The sequence below is a fragment of the Trachypithecus francoisi genome, unplaced genomic scaffold (assembly GCF_009764315.1).
Source record: "Trachypithecus francoisi isolate TF-2019V2 unplaced genomic scaffold, Tfra_2.0 Lachesis_group20, whole genome shotgun sequence".
Classification (NCBI taxonomy): domain Eukaryota; kingdom Metazoa; phylum Chordata; class Mammalia; order Primates; family Cercopithecidae; genus Trachypithecus; species Trachypithecus francoisi.
The window spans coordinates 22537359-22555299 of NW_022681466.1; the positions used below are offsets into that span (position 1 = coordinate 22537359).

A 17941-nucleotide genomic window follows, 5' to 3' on the forward strand; every position below is an offset into this window, starting at 1 on the left:
GCCCTAAGCTCGCCTACAGGCACTACTATGGGCCAGCCACTTAATACTGACTACTCCCCTCAAGCCCCCGGGACACATCCTTCACCCCGCCTGAGCTGCAGGAGATCCTCCTATACCTTTAACCAACCTCCACGTGCGTGTTAACGGCGGTGACAGCATTTCCTTGTCTCTCTGCTCCCGCCCCCAAAAGCGCTACACATTGGTCGCTGGGTTTCTCTGTTCTCGCTCTAATTGGCCTTGCTACAGAAAAGCTCCAACCAATGACCTCTCCGTGTCTGTCTCCCTCCTCCGATCCTGGAAACTCGTTGGCTCCAAGGATTTAGGACCTGTTAGCTTGGTTGGGCGACTAGCAAATCCTTCCTTCCCCGGGGTAGAAGTCCAGGGTGAGAAATTGGTTCCGAACTCAAAGGAACCCAGCGCCGGGCCACAGCCGGGTCACGTGGCCGGCGGCCCCCATGACGTGCCGGCTGCGGGGCGTCACAGCGACGTTCGGGCGACCTGCCGAGTGGCCGGGCTACCTCCGTCACCTCTGTGGTCGCAGTGCTGCCATGGACCTGGGACCCATGCGCAAGAGTTACCGCGGGGACCGAGAGGTGCCGCCGCCAGGGCCAGGCCTCCTTGCAGGGGCGGGGGAAAAGGGGTCCCCGGAGTCATCTACAGCGGGGCGGGGAGTAGGAGGAGCCCCTCGGGGCTTCTGGGGCCACCTGGTGGGGCAAGGAGGTTTGGGGATCACCCTCAGTGGGAAAAGGGGGCTTCAAAGACATCCCACTGGGGGAGGAGTTCCGGGGAAACGCAAATGAAAATGGGTTCAAAAGGCAGCCTTTCGTAATGGGTAAGAGCTCGAACTTTGGAGCCTGCCTGGGCTGGAATCCTTAGTGTCTCTGGGCCTCAGTTTCCTCATCTGGGAAGTGATAGTACCTGCCTCACGGGGATGTTATGGTCTTAAATGTTTGTAAAGTGCTTAGAACCCTGCTACTCGACAGGTAGCAAGGTCAGATAACTTGCTCAGTCCCACAGCTAGTGATGGATGAATCAGGGTTTCATGTGATGGATGTCAGGACAGTGCTGGGCCTCCCTCAAGGGCGGGGGAAGAGTGGTCCTGGGAGTCATCTACTAGGGGGAGGGGAGTAGGAGGAACCAGCCTCTCGGGGCTTCTGGGGCCACCCCCTGGGGCAAGGAGGTTTGGGTGACCCCCAAACCTCCTTGTGCCAGGTGGGCATGGTCATGGGCCCCTCTTTGGGTGGGTACAGTGATAAACAGCTTACAAACTGTTTGACAAAAAAGTAAGTGGAATATGGCGGAAGGGGACTAGCTCAGGGAGGAGGAGAGGAGAAAGCTCTTAGCTTACTGCCTTCAGTACTTTCTGCTGACCACTGGGAAGTTCTTTTCCTTTTCCCTCCTCAGGAGGGGAACCAAGAGAACCTTTCAGGAGTTGGGGTCCAGGGCCCTGGTTGCCAAATCTGGTTGCATGTGGTCATTTCTAGAAATGCTTGTTTAAAATGCAGTTTTTCCTGCCTGGGCAACATAGTGAGACCCTGTCTCTACAAAAAAATAAAATTAGTCGAGCATATTGGAGCGTGCCTGTAATTCCAGCTACTTGGGAAGATGAGGTTGGAAGATCACTTGAGCTTGGGAAGTTGAGGCTGCAGTGAGCCAAGATCACACCACCGCACTCCAGCCTAGGTGACAGAGTGAGACCCTGTCTAAAAAAAATAAATAAATAAGTAAATAAAAATGCAGTTTTTGATTAAGCCTCAGACCTGCTGAATGAGAAATTATGGGGGTGGAGTCCAGAAAGTTTTTTTAATGCTCCCCAGGTGATTCTGATGCACAGACAGTTTTGGTACCCATGATATGAAAACCCTGATTTATCCATCACTAGCTCTGGGACAGCAAGTTGTCTGACCTTTTTATGCCTGTTTCCTTACCTGTAAAATGGGGCACAGATTCTTCTTACTGCATACTATTTTTTATTTTAAGGTCATTGTCATGACGACTAAATGAGTTGATATTTGAAAAATGATTAGAACAGTGCCAGGTACTTAGTAAGCACTATATATGTTTATTAAATGGAATGAATCTCCCTTCCTAGGCATTTGAGGAGACTCATCTGACCTCCCTTGACCCAGTGAAACAGTTTGCTGCCTGGTTTGAGGAGGCTGTTCAGTGTCCTGACATAGGGGAAGCAAATGCCATGTGTCTGGCTACCTGTACCAGGTGGGCATGGCCGTGGGCCCCTCTTTGGGTAGATACATATGAACTAGGAAGCTTATGAAGCTCTCAACTCTGGATGCCAACTTTATGGTTCCAGCTCTGTTATTAATGTGCTGTGTGGCTTTAGATGAGATACTTGTCCTCTCTGGGCCTGTGTCCTTACCTATAAACCAAAGACCAGACCACAAAATTACATTTCAGTGATAAAAATGCAACGCCTTAGACTGGGCGCGGTGGCTCACGCCTGTAATCCCAGCACTTTCGGAGGCCGAGGCAGGTGGATCATAAGGTCAGGAGATCAAGACCATCCTGGCTAACACGGTGAAACCCCGTCTCTACTGAAAATACAAAAAATTAGCCGGGTGGGTAGTCCCAGTTACTCAGGAGGCTGAGGCAGAAGAATGGCGTGAACCCAGGAGGTGGAGGTTGCAGTGAGCCAAGATCGTGCCACTGCACTGCAGCCTGGGGGACAGAACGTGAGACTCCGTCTCAAAAAAAAAAAAAAAAAAAAAAAGCAGTACCTTGTTCATCTCTGCCCTTGATACATCCACAAGCAACTCCTTGCCTCCCTCATCTCCCCATCTACCCAAGCCTCGTCTGCCATTCAGGAGCTACTTCTGGTGAAGCTCTGTCTCTGTCTCGAAATCTAGCACAGTACTTGACTATATCATTCCTTTGACAGTCATATGCCCTTTGAGACATCAATTGTATTCAATTCTCCTTGCTAAAGTGTAAGGCCTTGAAGCCAGCGCTCTTGTACTGTGCGAGTGGATATTTCCCAGAGCTCTGAGCAGAGGAGCAGATCTCGTAGCACCACTGTGATCCCGAAGCACTGGATGATTGCATTATTGTTAGTCCCTGCCCTTAGGGTCTTATGAGTTAGCTAGGGATGTCTTAACAAAATACTGTAGACTGGATAGCTTAAACCACAGGAGTTTATTTCCTTATAGTTCTGGTGGCTGGAAGTCCAAGATCAAGGTGCCATCAGGGGTGGTTTCTGGTGAGGCCTCTGCTTGGGGTTTGCAGACAGCTGCTTTTCGCCATGTCCTCATACTGCTTTTCCTGTGTGTGTTGTAGGGGGCAAGGGAGGTGGTTCTGAAGTTCCTCTTCTCTTACAGTGACACCAGTCCTATTGGATTAGGGCCCCACCCCTATGACCTTGTTATTTAACCTTAATTACCTCCATAAGGTCCCTTCTCCAAATACAGTCACATTGGGGTTTAAGGCTTTAACACAGGGGTTTTGGGTGACACTCTTCAGTCCATAACAGGGCCCTAGGCTGTGGTGTCATAGCTCTAGGACAAACCCCCAGGAGCACATGGGAGGGGGCCCCAGCCTAACAGCCCAGTAAAGGAGGTACAGCTGGAGGGGGTGCTGAGACATCTTTTGGGGAGAGGGACTGTAGCCAGAACATTGAAGCAGGCTCTGACCACAGTGCTCTGCTGTTTGCTCCTAGAGATGGAAAACCCTCTGCTCGCATGTTGCTACTGAAGGGCTTTGGGAAAGATGGCTTCCGCTTCTTCACTAACTTCGAGAGTCGAAAAGGAAAAGAGCTGGTGTGTGAAAACAGCTGGTAATCTTTCCCAGGGCCTTCAGGATTTGGCCCTTTCCTCTTCAGTCACCTTCTCATGCCACCCCACCCCTCAGTCTACTTGCTCTCTATGTGCAGGTGCCCTCCTGCCATGAGGCCTTGGCACTTGCTGTGCTCTTTGCCATAAATAAATGAATGCACTTTCTAACCAGCCTCATCCCATCAGCCATCACCTGTTCCTTCAGATCTCAGCCCACATGTTACCTCCTCAGGAAGGCCTTCCTTGACTCCGACTCAGACTCAGCCCCTCATGTTGTTTGCTGCCATTATAACTTGCAACTTTCCTTTTTATCATTTTCTTCAGTTTGTAACTAAGCTTTTACTTGGGTGATTATGTAACTGATATTTTTCTCCTCTGCTGAACAGTAAGCTCTGCAGGAGTGGAGGATGCTGTGTTTTATCTCTGCTGTATCCCCCACATGTCTCCTGTTGTCAAACCCAGAGTAAGCACTTCGTGTGCATTCAATGAATGAATCCAAAGTGAGTAAACCTCCCTGAGTCCATGCCAGCCAAACATGCCTTTCTCAAGACTCGCAAATCTGTGGGTGAGAGAAATCATCCCGTCTCACTTTGGAGTCTGACTGGCTTAAACTTAGCTCCACCACTTACTGCAGGAACTTGGGCATGTGACTTAGCCTGTCTCCGTATCTGTGACAATAGGCCTACTTTTGAGGGTTTAAATGAGCTCATACAGTGGATGCATCTGCTGTGGGCCTGCACACTACAGCTCTCCTGCCTTTTCCCTGCATGCCGGAGGCCTCCTCTCCCTATCCTGATGGCTGGCTGTGGATTCTCTTTTACTTCTAGGACTCTAATCCCTTTGCTTCCCTTGTCTTCTACTGGGAGCCACTTAACCGTCAGGTGAGTGAATTTTCCTAGGACAGCCTGGGATGGGCTGGGTTGGCAGGGCCTGAGTTTATGGCTAAGTCTAGTGAAGGTCCCCAGACTGGGCAAACATCCCAGCTGGGCACTCTGCCTCTAAAATAGCCCTCAGTTAGCTGGAGCCAAGAGTGGTGGGATAGCCGATAGAACAGAGAGGAACAGGGCCTGTGCTGGTAGGGAGGGCAGGTGGCATTGAACGCCATTCACCCAGAGCCATCCTTGGGCAGGTGCGTGTGGAAGGCCCTGTGAAGAAGCTGCCCGAGGAGGAGGCTGAGAGCTACTTCCACTCCCGCCCCAAGAGCAGTCAGATTGGGGCTGTGGTCAGCCACCAGAGTTCTGTGATCCCTGATCGCGAGGTGAGTGGGGCTCCGCTGTAGTCCTCCAGGTGGTGGAGGCTTTGGCTTATCCCCAGAAGCTGTCCCCAGGAGATGTCAGGTTCCTCTCTCTCCAGCCCAGTGAAAACAGTGAAAAGGACAGTACGAAGGGAAATAGGGGTAGGAGAGGGAAAATAGGCCCCCTCTGTCCATCTGGCCATCCCGTTGACTGTGTGCTCCTGGAAGGCAAAGGCCAGTCTGCTCTGCTCACCAATGTCCCCAGCACATATCCCCAGGAAGTCCTTGTTAATGAATCATTGACTGGGCCTGGCCCTTCTTCTAACTCCTTCCCCTGGACAGTATCTGAGAAAGAAAAATGAGGAACTGGAACAGCTCTACCAGGATCAAGAGGTGCCCAAGCCAAAATCCTGGTGAGTGACATCTGGTAGTCATCTAGAAAGGGACACCAGGCCCCTGTGTTTACTCGAAGCCACCTGCCTGGGGAATCACAGATCTCCTCCTCCCTGGCCACCCTCATCAGATGCATCCCAGCAACTTCCTTCAAGAGGCCCTGGGGGCCGGGCGCAGTGGCTCAAGCCTGTAATCCCAGCACTTTGGGAGGCCGAGACGGGCGGATCACAAGGTCAGGAGATCGAGACCATCCTGGCTAACATGGTGAAACCCCGTCTCTACTAAAAAATACAAAAAACTAGCCGGGCGAGGTGGCGGGCGCCTGTAGTCCCAGCTACTCGGGAGGCTGAGGCAGGAGAATGGCATAAACCCGGGAAGCAGAGCTTGCAGTGAGCTGAGATCCGGCCACTGCACTCCAGCCTGGGCGACAGAGCGAGACTCCGTCTCAAAAAAAAAAAAAAGAGGCCCTGGGGATGAGGGGTGAGGGTGGGAGAGTGACCTGGCTAGGAAAACCCACAGAGCACTGAAACCTCTGCTTCTCCTTATAGGGGTGGCTATGTCCTGTACCCTCAGGTGATGGAGTTCTGGCAAGGTCAAACCAACCGCCTGCATGACCGGATAGTCTTTCGGCGCGGCCTACCCACAGGAGATTCCCCTTTGGGGCCCATGACCCACCGCGGGGAGGAAGACTGGCTCTATGAGAGACTTGCACCTTAACTCTGGGACCTGCTGGGCCAGAGTGGAGCTAGGGCTAGGTGTCAAGAGAGGGTGTGGGATTGGGACTCAGGCCCTTCTTTCTAAACTCAACCCATTTCCCTCCCTACCCTTTATATTCAGGACTCTTCAGAGCTCATGCTCTAAGTTCTTTGTACTCAGCTGGTTTTCAGTTAGCTGGTCAAGTGGAGTGTAATGGTGACGTAGAGAATCACAAATGGAAAATCATTCCATAATTATGTTTTTGACCCTGCCTATGATTGATTAGGATAGCTCCCTCTAAGGGGAGCTACCAGTATGACTCTGTTTCTGGTGACAGGGAGGGCCCCAGCAGCCCTGTCTGTTACCATGTGAGTCATACTGGCCAAAGCTTAGTGCCAGCATATTCACCTGAGCCAACGTGGCCAATCAGATTGTTTTGTCAATAATTTGAAATTTGAACTAGAGGGATCCAGAACCTTGGGAGTCATTGAAGCCAAGTCATTCATGGCAGCCAGGAAACAACAGGAACCAACAGCCTCTGCCGGCTGCTGTTGCAACTCCCAGGATCCCTCCCTCCCAGGTCTGGGCCGTGCAGTTCCTCCCCCTGCCTTGAAACACCCCACTATCTGTAAAGTCTCTCTCTCTCTCTCTTTTTTTTTTTTAACTTAATCTAGCTAGAATATATTTCTGTTGGTTACAACTTAACTCATTTATGGATAGGATTTTTTTTTTTTTTAGACAGAGCCTCACTCTGTCACCCAGGCTGGAGTGCAGTGGCGTGATCTTGGCTCACTGCAGCCTCTGCCTCCCGGATTCAAGCAATTCTCCTGCCTCAGCCTCCTGAGTAGCTGGGACTACAGGCACACGCCACCACACCCAGCTAAGTTTTGTATTTTTAGTAGAGACGGGGTTTCACCATGTTGGCCAGGATGGTCTCCATCTCTTGTCCTTATGATCCACCTCAGCCTCCCGCAGTGCTGGGATTACAAACATGAGCCACCGTGCCCAGCTATGATAGTATATTTTTATAGCACTTCCCCTACTGATTGCTGCCTTCTCTGTGGCTCCAAGGGACCTGTAGAGTTACAGGGAAATTACAGGGAAGCAGGTTTCATCTCAATATTGGGAGAGATTTCAAACAGTCAGACCTGCCTAAGAAGGACTGGGCTGTCACTAGGAAATTTTATTCCCAGTCAGTCAGGGATTTTGTAGAAGAGCTTCATGTGCTGGTACCAATCGGACAGGAAGATTTTAATCAGCTTTACTATCTATGTTTGTTTATAGAAATTGTGTGTATATATACATACATTTTCCAAAAAGAAAAATTAAATGATTATAGAGATTATGTTTTTCAGACTATTCACATATCTGCTTTCCTTACTCCCCACCTCTGCTGATAATTCCTAGATCATTGGCTTTTTGCCCACACTGGAATTACCTGGGGAGCTTTAAACCTGATGCCTGGGTCTCACCCTCAGAGATGAATGAACCAGCCTGGCCAGCATGGCAAAACTCTGTCTCTGCCAAGATATGAGTGCAGCCTGGGCACTGGGAAATTTAAAAGCTCCCCAGAGAATTCTGTGCAGCCAAGGTTGAGACCTCCTGGTCTAGAGCTTTGCTATACAGTGTGGTCCACAAGCCAGGAGCATCCACATCACTTGGCAGCCCCTTAGAGATTCAGACTCCAGACCCACTGAATCTGACCCTGCATTTTCACTAGATCCCAGGTGACCAGCTGCACTAGACTCAACCTCTAAACCATGAGCTCCCACCCTCACAGTCTGTGATCCTTTAGTGACCCTCAGCTGAGTCCTGTGCTGAACTGTGTTTGTTCTCGTTGTGCACAAGCCCGCTGACCAGGGACAGACTGGATGAGCAAGCAACCTGCTGGCTATGGAGAGGAGCCAGGCTGGGTAAATATTTGCTGTGACTAAGCCAGGATCAGAGAACTGACTGTTGCTTGCACTGGCTGGCATTGAGCTTGCCACTCTGTGAACTGTGCTTCCTTCCCCTGCATGGACCTGTGCCTCAGTCACTATTATCCGCAGGCCTTTTCCAAGGGCAGCCCTCTCCTTGTTTATCCCCCTTAAGCCTGCGTGCAGGAAGGCACATTAACCCTTGGCCCCGTGCAGGCAGGAGGGTGTCGGGTGCCCTTACCTACCTTGCCCTTTTTCTTGTACCGTAGGCTGTGCCATTTATGAGTACGTGTATGTGTGTCTGTGTGTGTGTCTAGAAGTGCTGCACCCACCTTGTATTCTTGGAGGTTGTTTATCCCCCCCAGCTTTGAGCCTGGTCTCAGATGTTCCTTTTCTGTTCTCTGTCCAGCCGTTACTGCCCCCAGTCTGTAATAAAAGCCTGTCAGCCGTGCATTTTATTGATGTTCAACCCGGCCTGGTCTCTCTCAACCCCCAAGGCGGGGACTTGGGGAATTTAAGCGACTTTCCTGCCCCCTCACTTCTCCCCACCGTGTAGGCAGTACGTCCAGCAGGGGGAGCCCTCCTCCCAGTGTCGGCCCCTTCCGGGCAGTGAAAGCCACTTCTAGCCGGCCTCCCCTGCCTCCCTCTTCATCCGCTTGGGTCGCGTCCCAGTGAAACTGTGGTCGATAACCCGTAGCCTCTCCCGGTTCCCGCACATATTTGCGCTCTCGGTTCCTCCTCCTCCCCTGTTCTCATGAAAACTTGCAGCTGCCTCACTCTGCTTCCCTGGGCCGCCAGATCCCCCTTTGGCTTCTAGTACCTACCCCATATCCATCTGGTACCCCAGCTTAGAAACATAGGTGGACTTTACCTAGAAGATGGAGCCGGGGTCAGCATGCAAGGGGCAGAGGGGCTGTGGATACTCTAACCCAGAGGGGTAATGGTGATACTGGAGGAGCTGGCAGTACAGTGCCAGTATTATCTAGAGCCTTAGGTTGGTGGCCCAGGGCCCATCCTTATCTCCCACCTCAGGGAAACCTAGAATGGGCGGATGTGGGAGATGCCTGTAGTCTAGGGTCTTAAGGGACACTCAGCTTCAAAACTAGTTGGCTTTATCCAACTGCTTCCAGAGTTTGTCCGGTTCCCTCGAATGATGCTCACCTCCCAGGATCCTAAGACCCAGACGTTGCTCCCTTCCCTCCCAAATTCCCCTTCCGCAGAAGATGTCTGTGCTTTTCTTTGTTCCGAGCTTCAGTTTCCTGTTCCCGCAGCAGATGAGGATCAAGAGTGGAAGGTGGCTGTGTGGGACAGTGGTCACATGTACAAGCCAGCTCTGGCTTCAGTCCCAGCTGTACCACTGCCAGTGCCTGGCCCCCGGGGTGAGTGATTTCACCTCTAAGCCTCAGCCAACTTGTCTGAAAAATGGGGATAATGACAGTATCTGTCTCAGGCGATGATAGGATTAAATGAACAAGCTTAGGGAGAACTTGTTGTAAGGGCCGCCTGCCATAAGCACCCTATAAATGTTAGTTAGCTATTAACCGCAGGGCTGCGGTGTGGGGTAAGTCTGAGCTCCTCTGTGGAGGCCTCATGGATTGAGTAGTTGGTGAGACCCTAGAAAGTTCTGTGTAGTGGGAATGGGTAGTGGAAAGAAGCCTTGGAAAAGGCAGCACCCCGAGCCTGCCTTCCATCCCTCCAGCTCCTGGTCTCCCTTACTCATCATTTGAGGTCCCTCTGGCCTGGGTGAGGCACCTAACAAAGGCTCCCTTGTATAGGTCTGTTTGTTTCAGTAATAAATTCCCTGAGCAACAGCTCCTGGGGTGGGGTGGCCCAGCAGCCTGCCAGGAGCTGACCTGGAAGCTACAGGACCACATTGTTTAGTGGCCACCTTGGTCTCTCCCTGTGTTTCTACCACGAGCTCCAGAGATTTCGCCAACGTTTTTTTAATTCCCAGCTCTTATGGCTTCAGAAAGAGCTGGACCTAACCTCATAAGATGATAGCTTTCTCTTCTTTCTTATTTATTTATTTTTATTTATTTAATTTTTGAGACAGAGTCTCACTCTGTCGCCCAGGCAGGAGTGCAGTGACGCGATCTCGGCTCACTGCAAGCTCTGCCTCCCAGGTTCACACCATTCTCCTGCCTCAGCCTCCCTAGTAGCTGGGACTACAGGCACCTGCCACCACGCCCGGCTAATTTTTTTTGTATTTTTGTAGAGACGGGATTTCACTGTGTTAGCCAGGATGGTCTCCATCACCTGACCTCTTGATCCACCCACCTCGGCCTCCCAAAGTACTGGGATTACAGGCATGAGCCACTGTGCCCGGCATATTTATTTATTTATTTATTTATTTATTATTTTTTTTTTGAGACGGAGTCTGGCTCTGTCTCCCAGGCTGGAGTGCAGTGGCCAGATCTCAGCTCACTGCAAGCTCCGCCTCCCGGGTTCCCGCCATTCTCCTGCCTCAGCCTCCCGAGTAGCTGGGACTACAGGCGCCCGCCACCTCGTCCGACTAGTTTTTTGTATTTTTAGTAGAGACGGGGTTTCACCGTGTTAGCCAGGATGGTCTCGATCTCCTGACCTCGTGATCCGCCCGTCTCGGCCTCCCAAAGTGCTGGGATTACAGGCTTGAGCCACCGCGCCCGGCCATTTATTTATTTTTGAGATGGAGTTGCGCTCTTGTTGCCCAGGCTGGAGTGCAATGGCGCAATCTCGGGTCACCACAACCTCAGCCTCCCGGGTTAAAGCGATTCTCCTGCCTCAGCCTCCCAAGTAGCTGGGATTACAGGCATGCACCACAAAGCTTGGCTAATTTTGTATTTTTAGTAGAGGTGGGGTTTCTCCATGTTGGCCAGGCTGGTCTTGAACTCCCAACCTCAGGTGATCCACCCACCTCAGCCTCCCAAAGTGCTGGGATTACAGGCATGAGCCACCGCACCTGGCCTCTCTTTCTTATTTATTAAAAGAATTTTTTTTGGCCGGGCGCGGTGGCTCAAGCCTGTAATCCCAGCACTTTGGGAGGCCGGGACGGGCGGATCACGAGGTCAGGAGTTCGAGACCATCCTGGTGAACACGGTGAAACCCCGTCTCTACTAAAAAATACAAAAACTAGCCGGGTGAGGTGGTGGCGCCTGTAGTCCCAGCTACTCGGGAGGCTGAAGCAGGAGAATGGCGTAAACCCGGGAGGTGGAGATTGCAGTGAGCTGAGATCCGGCCACTGCACTCCAGCCTGGGCGACAGAGCGAGACTCCGTCTCAAAAAAAAAAAAAAAAAAAAAAAAAGAATTTTTTTTTTTTTTCTGGAGATAAGATCTAGTTCTGTCACCCAGGTTGTAGTGCAGTGCTACAATCATGGCTCACTGTAGTCTTGAACTCCTGGACTCAAGCAATCCTCCCACCTCAGCCTCCCAGGTAGATAGGACTATAGGCATGTGCCAGCACAGTCAGCTCCTTTTTGTTTGTTAGTTGGTTTCTTTTTTTAGACATGGGGTCTCACTATGTTGCCTAGGCTAGTCCAAACTCCTGGGCTCAAGCAATCCTCCCACCTCAGCCTCCCAAAGTGCTAGGATTACAGGCCTGAGCCACCATACCCACCTTCTCCTTTTTCTTAAACCAAAGCTGTAGGGTATGGTGGAGTTCCTTATAAAGTAAGGGGGAAGGAAGCCAGTATTAAACTGAGTGCTTACTATGGGGCCTCTCATAGGCTAGTTAATACTGACCCTCCCTATGTGATAGGTATTATTTCAGTCCCCTTTTACAGAAGAGGGAACCCAGGCTCAGAGTACAAGCAAATGTTCCCAAGGTCACCCAGCTACTAAGGGGGAGAGCCAGAGTTTGAATCTTAATCCCAAACCAAACCACTGAAACTTTGGGGTCAATCACCAAAGGTCTGCCCTACTCTCTTAGAGCACCTGATGGCCTCTCTGTTACCCGGAGAGAACGGACCACTGAGGTGTAACTAGCTCCTTCTGCACCCCATCCCCATACTAAGGCTAGTTTGATGGTAAAAATTAGTGACCCAGTTCCTATATTGTCACACCTGGCAACCCTTCCTGAAGCTTGAAAGGAACAGTTTGAGCACAAAGGTCCACTTTACTTACATGAAGGAAGATAAAGGCGTGAGAAACAGTCATCTCAATAAATGCAAGACATGAGCATAAAAGAGGTTCTCTGCTTTTCCAGCATTGTTATTACAAAGAGAGAAACCTACAATTAGTTTGTTAAACAAAATTCAAGGCTCCAGGACTCATCTCTGGAGCTGATACATCTTAAATACTATTACAGTAAGGGAGGGAGAGGAGAAAATTCCCCATCCACTCCCTCAATTTGGCCCGTGTAGCTTCCCTTCGAGGGTGTGTGACTTGCCACCTGCACAAGTCATGGCCAAAACAGGAACCAAAAGGCCAAACTACCATCAATCTAGTCTTCTGCAACACCCTAACAGAGTGCCAGTGTCCTCTGCCCCCTCCACACTTGAGGGCAAAGTTCCAGGAAGTTTACTGCTGGTGTTAGGAGGTGAGCTGAAGTTCAGTGTCTCTGCCTCTGGCTCCACAGAAACCAGCCCCTATCACGTGGCTTCTGGAAAATGTGCCCTCCTCAGGATTGGTCCAGGGAGTAGTCACGGGTAGAGAACGTAAAGGGAGGAGCAGTTCAAACTTGACCTTGACCCTGTGTCTAGGGATGAGGTGAAGTCTGTCTGGCTCACTCCCTCCATTCTCTGCCATGCCCACCTCTCTGCTGGCCCTGCCATTGCTTCAAGGAGGGCTATTCCTCTTGGGTGAGAGTTTTCACCCTTGAACTAGAGTGCCTTTGTATGTGGTCGGGGGAGGGTGGGAGGACCCTGGGATCTCCCAGGCCTTACAAAAGTGGAGGCACATAAATACAAACCTAAAAACCAGCCATTTCCTGCCAGCAGGTATCAACTACCCCCACAGCTTCAGCTATGGCCAAAGAGGCCAGCGTGGCAAGGTCCTGTCTCAGATCTAGCTGATGGCAGGGAGCCAGGAGGTGTTAGCACCCTCCTCAGCCCTTCACTTTGATGACCGTCCTTCCTCGTGATCATCAAAAAGGTTAGGGTTCTCTGCCAGCGTGGCTCTCACTTTATTCTTCTCCTTGAAGCGTCCTGAGTTGGAGACTTTGACGTGCTTGCCCTTTGTACTCTTGTCCACGATCTTCTCCAGGCGGGTGTTAAAGTCGCTGTTGGGGCCTCCAGCGTCAGGCCTTGGGGGATCTGCGCCTCCCTCTGTTTGGGCATAGCTGTCAGGGATCTCATACAGCACCTTGGGAGTGGATTTCTTTTTCCGGAGGAAAGTCAGCTTCCACCAACCAATTTCAGTCGTCATGGCGCTCCCTAAGCCGAGGGTGGGGCTTTCTGCTGGAGCAGGGTAGGGGAGACAAAGGGGTCAGTGGGAAAAGGGGGTAGGTGCCTTTGGACCAGTGTGCTTTAGACTCCTAATCATGGGCTGTTTTAAGAATTAAAGAAAGGGCTGGGCACGGTTCCTCACACCTATAATCCCAGCACTTTGGGAGGCCAAGGCAGGTGGATCACCTGAGGCCAGGAGTTCAAGACCAGTCTGGCCAATGTGGTGAAATCCTGTCTCTACTAAAAATTAGCTGGGCGTGGTGGCACACACCTGTAATCCCAGCTACTCAGGAGGCTGAGGCAGGAGAACCACTTGAAACCGGGAGGTGGAGGTTACCGTGAGCTGAGATCGCACCACTGCACTCCAGCCTGGGTGACAGAGCGAGACTTGTCTTAAAGAAAAAAAAGAAGAAGAAGAAGAAGAACAATTAAAGAAAGAATTTAAGCTAGGGCTGAATAAACCCAAGACTGAGATCAGTGGGGGTGACAATGCTTTTGGAGAGTGTGAGACAAGAAAAGGGTCAAAGTCAAGGTCAAGACAGGGAAGTCACCCGCCAGACAGAGAGGCAGTGGGACAGGCACACACCATTGCCCTGCAGGTTTGTCGGGAGCTTTGAGATAATTCCTGCCAGGCCCCTCAGGGCCACAGGCAGGTGGACAGCTTGCCTGAGTCACATAGCATCCAGGCCTTTGATGCTTTTCCCGAACTTCTCACTACACCACCAGACCCTGCAGCCAGGCGTGGGAAGACCATTGACTGGTAGCATAGGGAGAGAAGTGCCCTGGGCATTTTGCTTGGAATTCATTACAAAATTAAATATAATTGGTGACATTTCAAGCAATTTGAACTTCCCAGTGGTGACCAGCAGGGCTAAAGTAGCTGCTGGGCTGTTCCTAAGGCAGGAGTCAGAGCCTCAGGCTGGGAGTGGGAAGTCCTGGGGGCTGTCCTAGCCTCATGACCTCTGGCAAGCTACCACCTCTCGGCCTCAGTCTCCTCACCCATCCCATCCAGCTCTAGCATTTAGCTCTACTGTTAATCCCTGCCCACAGAGGCACCCATGCATTGCAAAGTAAAACTCCTCCCAAGTAGCTGGGATTACAGGCATGCGCCACCACACCTGGCTAATTTTGTATTTTTAATAGAGACGGGGTTTCTCCATGTTGGTCAGGCTGGTCTCAAACTCCTGACCTCAGGTGATCCGCCTGCCTGGGTCTCCCAAAGTGCTGGGATTACAGGCGTGAGCCACTGTGCCCGGCCCAATAGTGCCTTTCTTTGTGTAGGAGTAGAGGATTTCTCTTCTCTAGTTTTCTGATTTCTGGAATTTCCGTAATTAGTATAGATTATTTAAGGGTTGGGGGGCATATCAAATTTAGGAAAGAGGAGAGCACGATGTGGGCCTAGGCTTTACAATGACCTGAATGCCTGCATCCATACCCCTTGTGCTCTGGTGTCCTGATCCTCCATGTCCCCACCCCCTCCCTCAGAGCACACAGCCAGTGGGTTCCTTCCAACACCTCTGTCTGGAAAGCAGCTCCCACATTGCCAGCTCTGTCCCTTTAGCTGGGCTCAAGTAGCAAGAGAAGCTGAGGGGAGATCTTGTGCAGCTCATGCTCAGAAAGTGAAGGAGCAGTGAGAGGGCGTGATAAATACTTCCAGGGCACCCTGGAGAGGTGAGCGCACCTAGGGACAGCCTGAGAGGTTTGCTTTGGCAGCTTGCCCCACCTGGGCTTAGCACAGCCTTGTACAGAACTTAGTGTTCCAGAATGGGTTTCTGGAAGGAGGTGGGGGAGAGCAGAGAAGGAGGAACAGGGCAGTTGCTTGGCCTGTGGATGCCCCAGTCACTGCCTTGTCTGGAATGAGGCCCACAGCCCCACCACTGCCCATTTGGGGCTACCAAGGAACTTGGGGAATGGAAGAACAGAAGATCCAGCTCCCAAGACTGTCATAACCACCAGATTTTCTAGCTCCAGGGAGAAAAGGGCTTCTGCCTGTGCCCGTTAAAATTCACCTGTTTTAACAGGCATTTCAAGTTGGCAAACCTGGGGCTTAACTCTCCTTGGCGTAAAGGGAGCCACAGATCACGAGGAACCTGTCAGCAAACTGTAGAGATGGGAACAGCCCTTGTGCCCTGCCCTGGGGCCTCCATCAAAGCATCAGCTCTGATGCCCTTGCATTCTGGCCTTGTACTCTGGTCTCTCTAGAATACTCTGCCAGAGGCCAGGTGCAGTGGCTCAAACTATAATCCCAGCACTTTGGGAGGCTGAGGCAGGAGGATTGCTTAAGGCCAGGAGTTTTTTATTTTATTTTATTTATTTATTTATTTTTTTAAGGCCAGGAGTTTAAGACTAGCCTGACCAACTTGGGGAAACCTCATCTCTACTAAAAATACAAAAACACAAAAAATTAGGCAGATGTCATGTCATGTGCCTGTAGTCCCAACTACTTGGTAGGCTGAGGCACGAGATTCCCTTGAACCCAGGAGGCAGAGGTTGCAGTGAGCTGAGATTATGCCACTGCATTCCAGCCTGGGTGACAGAGTGAGACTCTGTCTCAAAAAACAAACAAACAACAAAAAGAGAGAATACTGTTTTTGCCAGGCCTTCCTGTCTGTTCTGCCCAGGAGGACATGTGGGTACCAGTAAGCAGGTGTTTGCCCCATTAGGCAAGCTGGACTTATGGAAATCTGAGTTTGCAAAACAAAAAAATTAGCAGACTATTCTTTGTTTTACAAAATAACCCAGCTGTAGGATCCTGTAAATAGTCATCATAAAAAATAGTGTAAAATCTGATTTGCTTTAAAAACAAGCAAACAAAAAAGGTGATGTGATATCCAAACTTCCCAGATTCTCAAAGTTGCAAAGAACAAGATTTCTACAACTGCATGCCCGTGCCTCATCACAGAGGGCTGAAAGGGGTTGGGGGAGTAGGGGCAGGTAGCTTGGGACTTCAAACAGACCCAGCATTTGGTGACACATGGTGGGCCCTGCAGTTCGCTCATGCAGGTTCCTGAGCTGGCCAAGCTAAGGGCTGGGCCCTTGCCCTGGGGCCTTGCAATCCAGGGATGATGGAAATCAGTCCCTGAGGATGCCAGCTTCACCTCTGCTGTTTGCACAGCTTTGGGGCCATGAAGGGCCTCATGGCACAGCCTGCCACCCCCGGTCTTTGGTGGCCAGTGCTATAGCATGCACATGGGTGTCCCAGGACAGGCCCCTCCATCCCAGCTGGGTTCGGTGAGCTGCTCTGAAGGGCTTTGCCCAGACTGAGCCAGGCCCCTCCTGAGCTAGGTCAAGTTAACCATTGACTGGGGCAGAGGTGGAGGGGCAGGGGGACAGATAGGGGAAGCAAGTCAGCTAATATGTTGTAAGACAAAACCCAGAACTCCCTCCCCGATCCCTCTGCAGGGCCCCAGTGGCACTTAGGGGGCCTGCAGGATGAGATGGGGGTACCCTGGATAGGAATGGGGAGATGTTCCTACCAGACACCTGGAAAAATGCTCCAGACTGGGGGGTCAGAGGGGTGGGCTCCAGTTCAGCAAGAGTTAACAGAAAACTACTCAGCAGTCGCTCTGTTGGAGGCCTGGATTGACTCCAAGAGGCAGTGGGATGAGTCCTGAGTGGAGACCAGGTTAGAGGCCTGGGTTCCTCTTTCCCGCCGGGCTTGTCAGCCATGGAGGCAGAACTGGGTGCCCTGACTGGAGTCTGTGCCTTGGTTTCCCCATCCACCACCCCCCTGCCTGTACCTGTAATCCCGACTGCTCCAGGCTGGAGGTGAGACCTTTCCTAGAGAAGCAGTTGAGTGTAGGAGCTGCCTGGGAGGGTGAGACTCGGGGAGGAAGGGTTGCCTCCGGGGTGCTGTATCAGGCAAGGCTCAGCCAGGAGAGGTGGGTAGGAGCAGCTGCACGTCAGGTGCAAGAGAAACAGGTGCAGGAGCTGGTACCTGCTCTGCTGCAGCTCCTGGAGTCAAGGTGAACCTGAAACCCAGCCCCTCCCCGCTAAGTAAACAGAAGCAGAGGCTGGCTCAGGCTGATGAATATTCATCATGCCAGAAATCCAATCCCAGCGCCCCTGCATCCACCCAGAAGCCAGGGTCCTCCAGGGACTGCCACGCAGGAGGAGGGAATCCCAAGGGAGATCTGGGGTCAGGGAGCACAGGAGGCTCTCTCAGTTTCCCCACTCTTGGGTGTCTGGTTGCACTCCCCAGTTATAGCCAAGGTCACCCCACCCATTTCATCTTCTGAGGAGGCTCAGACCCCTCTGCAGTATGGACCACCACCTGGATATTGCCCAGGGCACAACCAGGAAAGAGTTAAGGGCTGCTGCTTCCATTGGCAGGCTGGGTAGGACAGGGTGCACCCCAGCTTCCTTTGAACTCCCTGAGTCGAAACCAGTCCCTGGTTAAACTGGTTGGCAGACCGGTTCCCAGGCTGTCCCTCCCTGTGCCTGAAGCCACAAAGTGGGGACTGGGTTGGGGGCTGTGGCTTCCTCCTGACCTGAAGAGCCCCTCCTCAAAATCTTCCTAGGGAGAAAAAAGCAGGCACCAGCCTCTCCTCGGGCCA

The 17941-nt window shown here is 51.6% G+C and overlaps 2 protein-coding genes across 4 annotated transcripts; one reads left to right on the top strand and one right to left on the bottom strand.

Annotated features, from left to right (window-relative positions):
- Positions 1 to 310: 310 nt before the first annotated feature.
- Positions 311 to 8482, top strand: PNPO (pyridoxamine 5'-phosphate oxidase). The gene is made up of 7 exons (XM_033183309.1): positions 311 to 593; positions 2093 to 2217; positions 3671 to 3770; positions 4613 to 4666; positions 4915 to 5043; positions 5362 to 5432; positions 5961 to 8482. Exons 1-7 carry the CDS (start codon positions 456 to 458, stop codon positions 6127 to 6129), a joined length of 786 nt encoding a protein of 261 aa, XP_033039200.1. The 5' UTR covers positions 311 to 455; the 3' UTR covers positions 6130 to 8482.
- A 3613-nt stretch (positions 8483 to 12095) lies between these two features.
- Positions 12096 to 17566, bottom strand: PRR15L (proline rich 15 like). 3 transcript variants are annotated; one of them, XM_033183310.1, is made up of 2 exons: positions 17126 to 17566; positions 12096 to 13394 (listed from the first exon to the last, which is right to left on the bottom strand). In XM_033183310.1, the coding sequence occupies exon 2, from the start codon at positions 13363 to 13365 to the stop codon at positions 13054 to 13056; it is 312 nt and encodes a 103-aa protein (XP_033039201.1). In that variant the 5' UTR covers positions 13366 to 13394; positions 17126 to 17566; the 3' UTR covers positions 12096 to 13053. The 3 variants fall into 3 exon arrangements, with proteins under 3 accessions (XP_033039201.1, XP_033039202.1, XP_033039203.1); XM_033183311.1 differs by having other exon boundaries at positions 12096 to 13397; XM_033183312.1 differs by lacking the exon at positions 17126 to 17566 and adding an exon at positions 13657 to 13662.
- Positions 17567 to 17941: the final 375 nt, after the last annotated feature.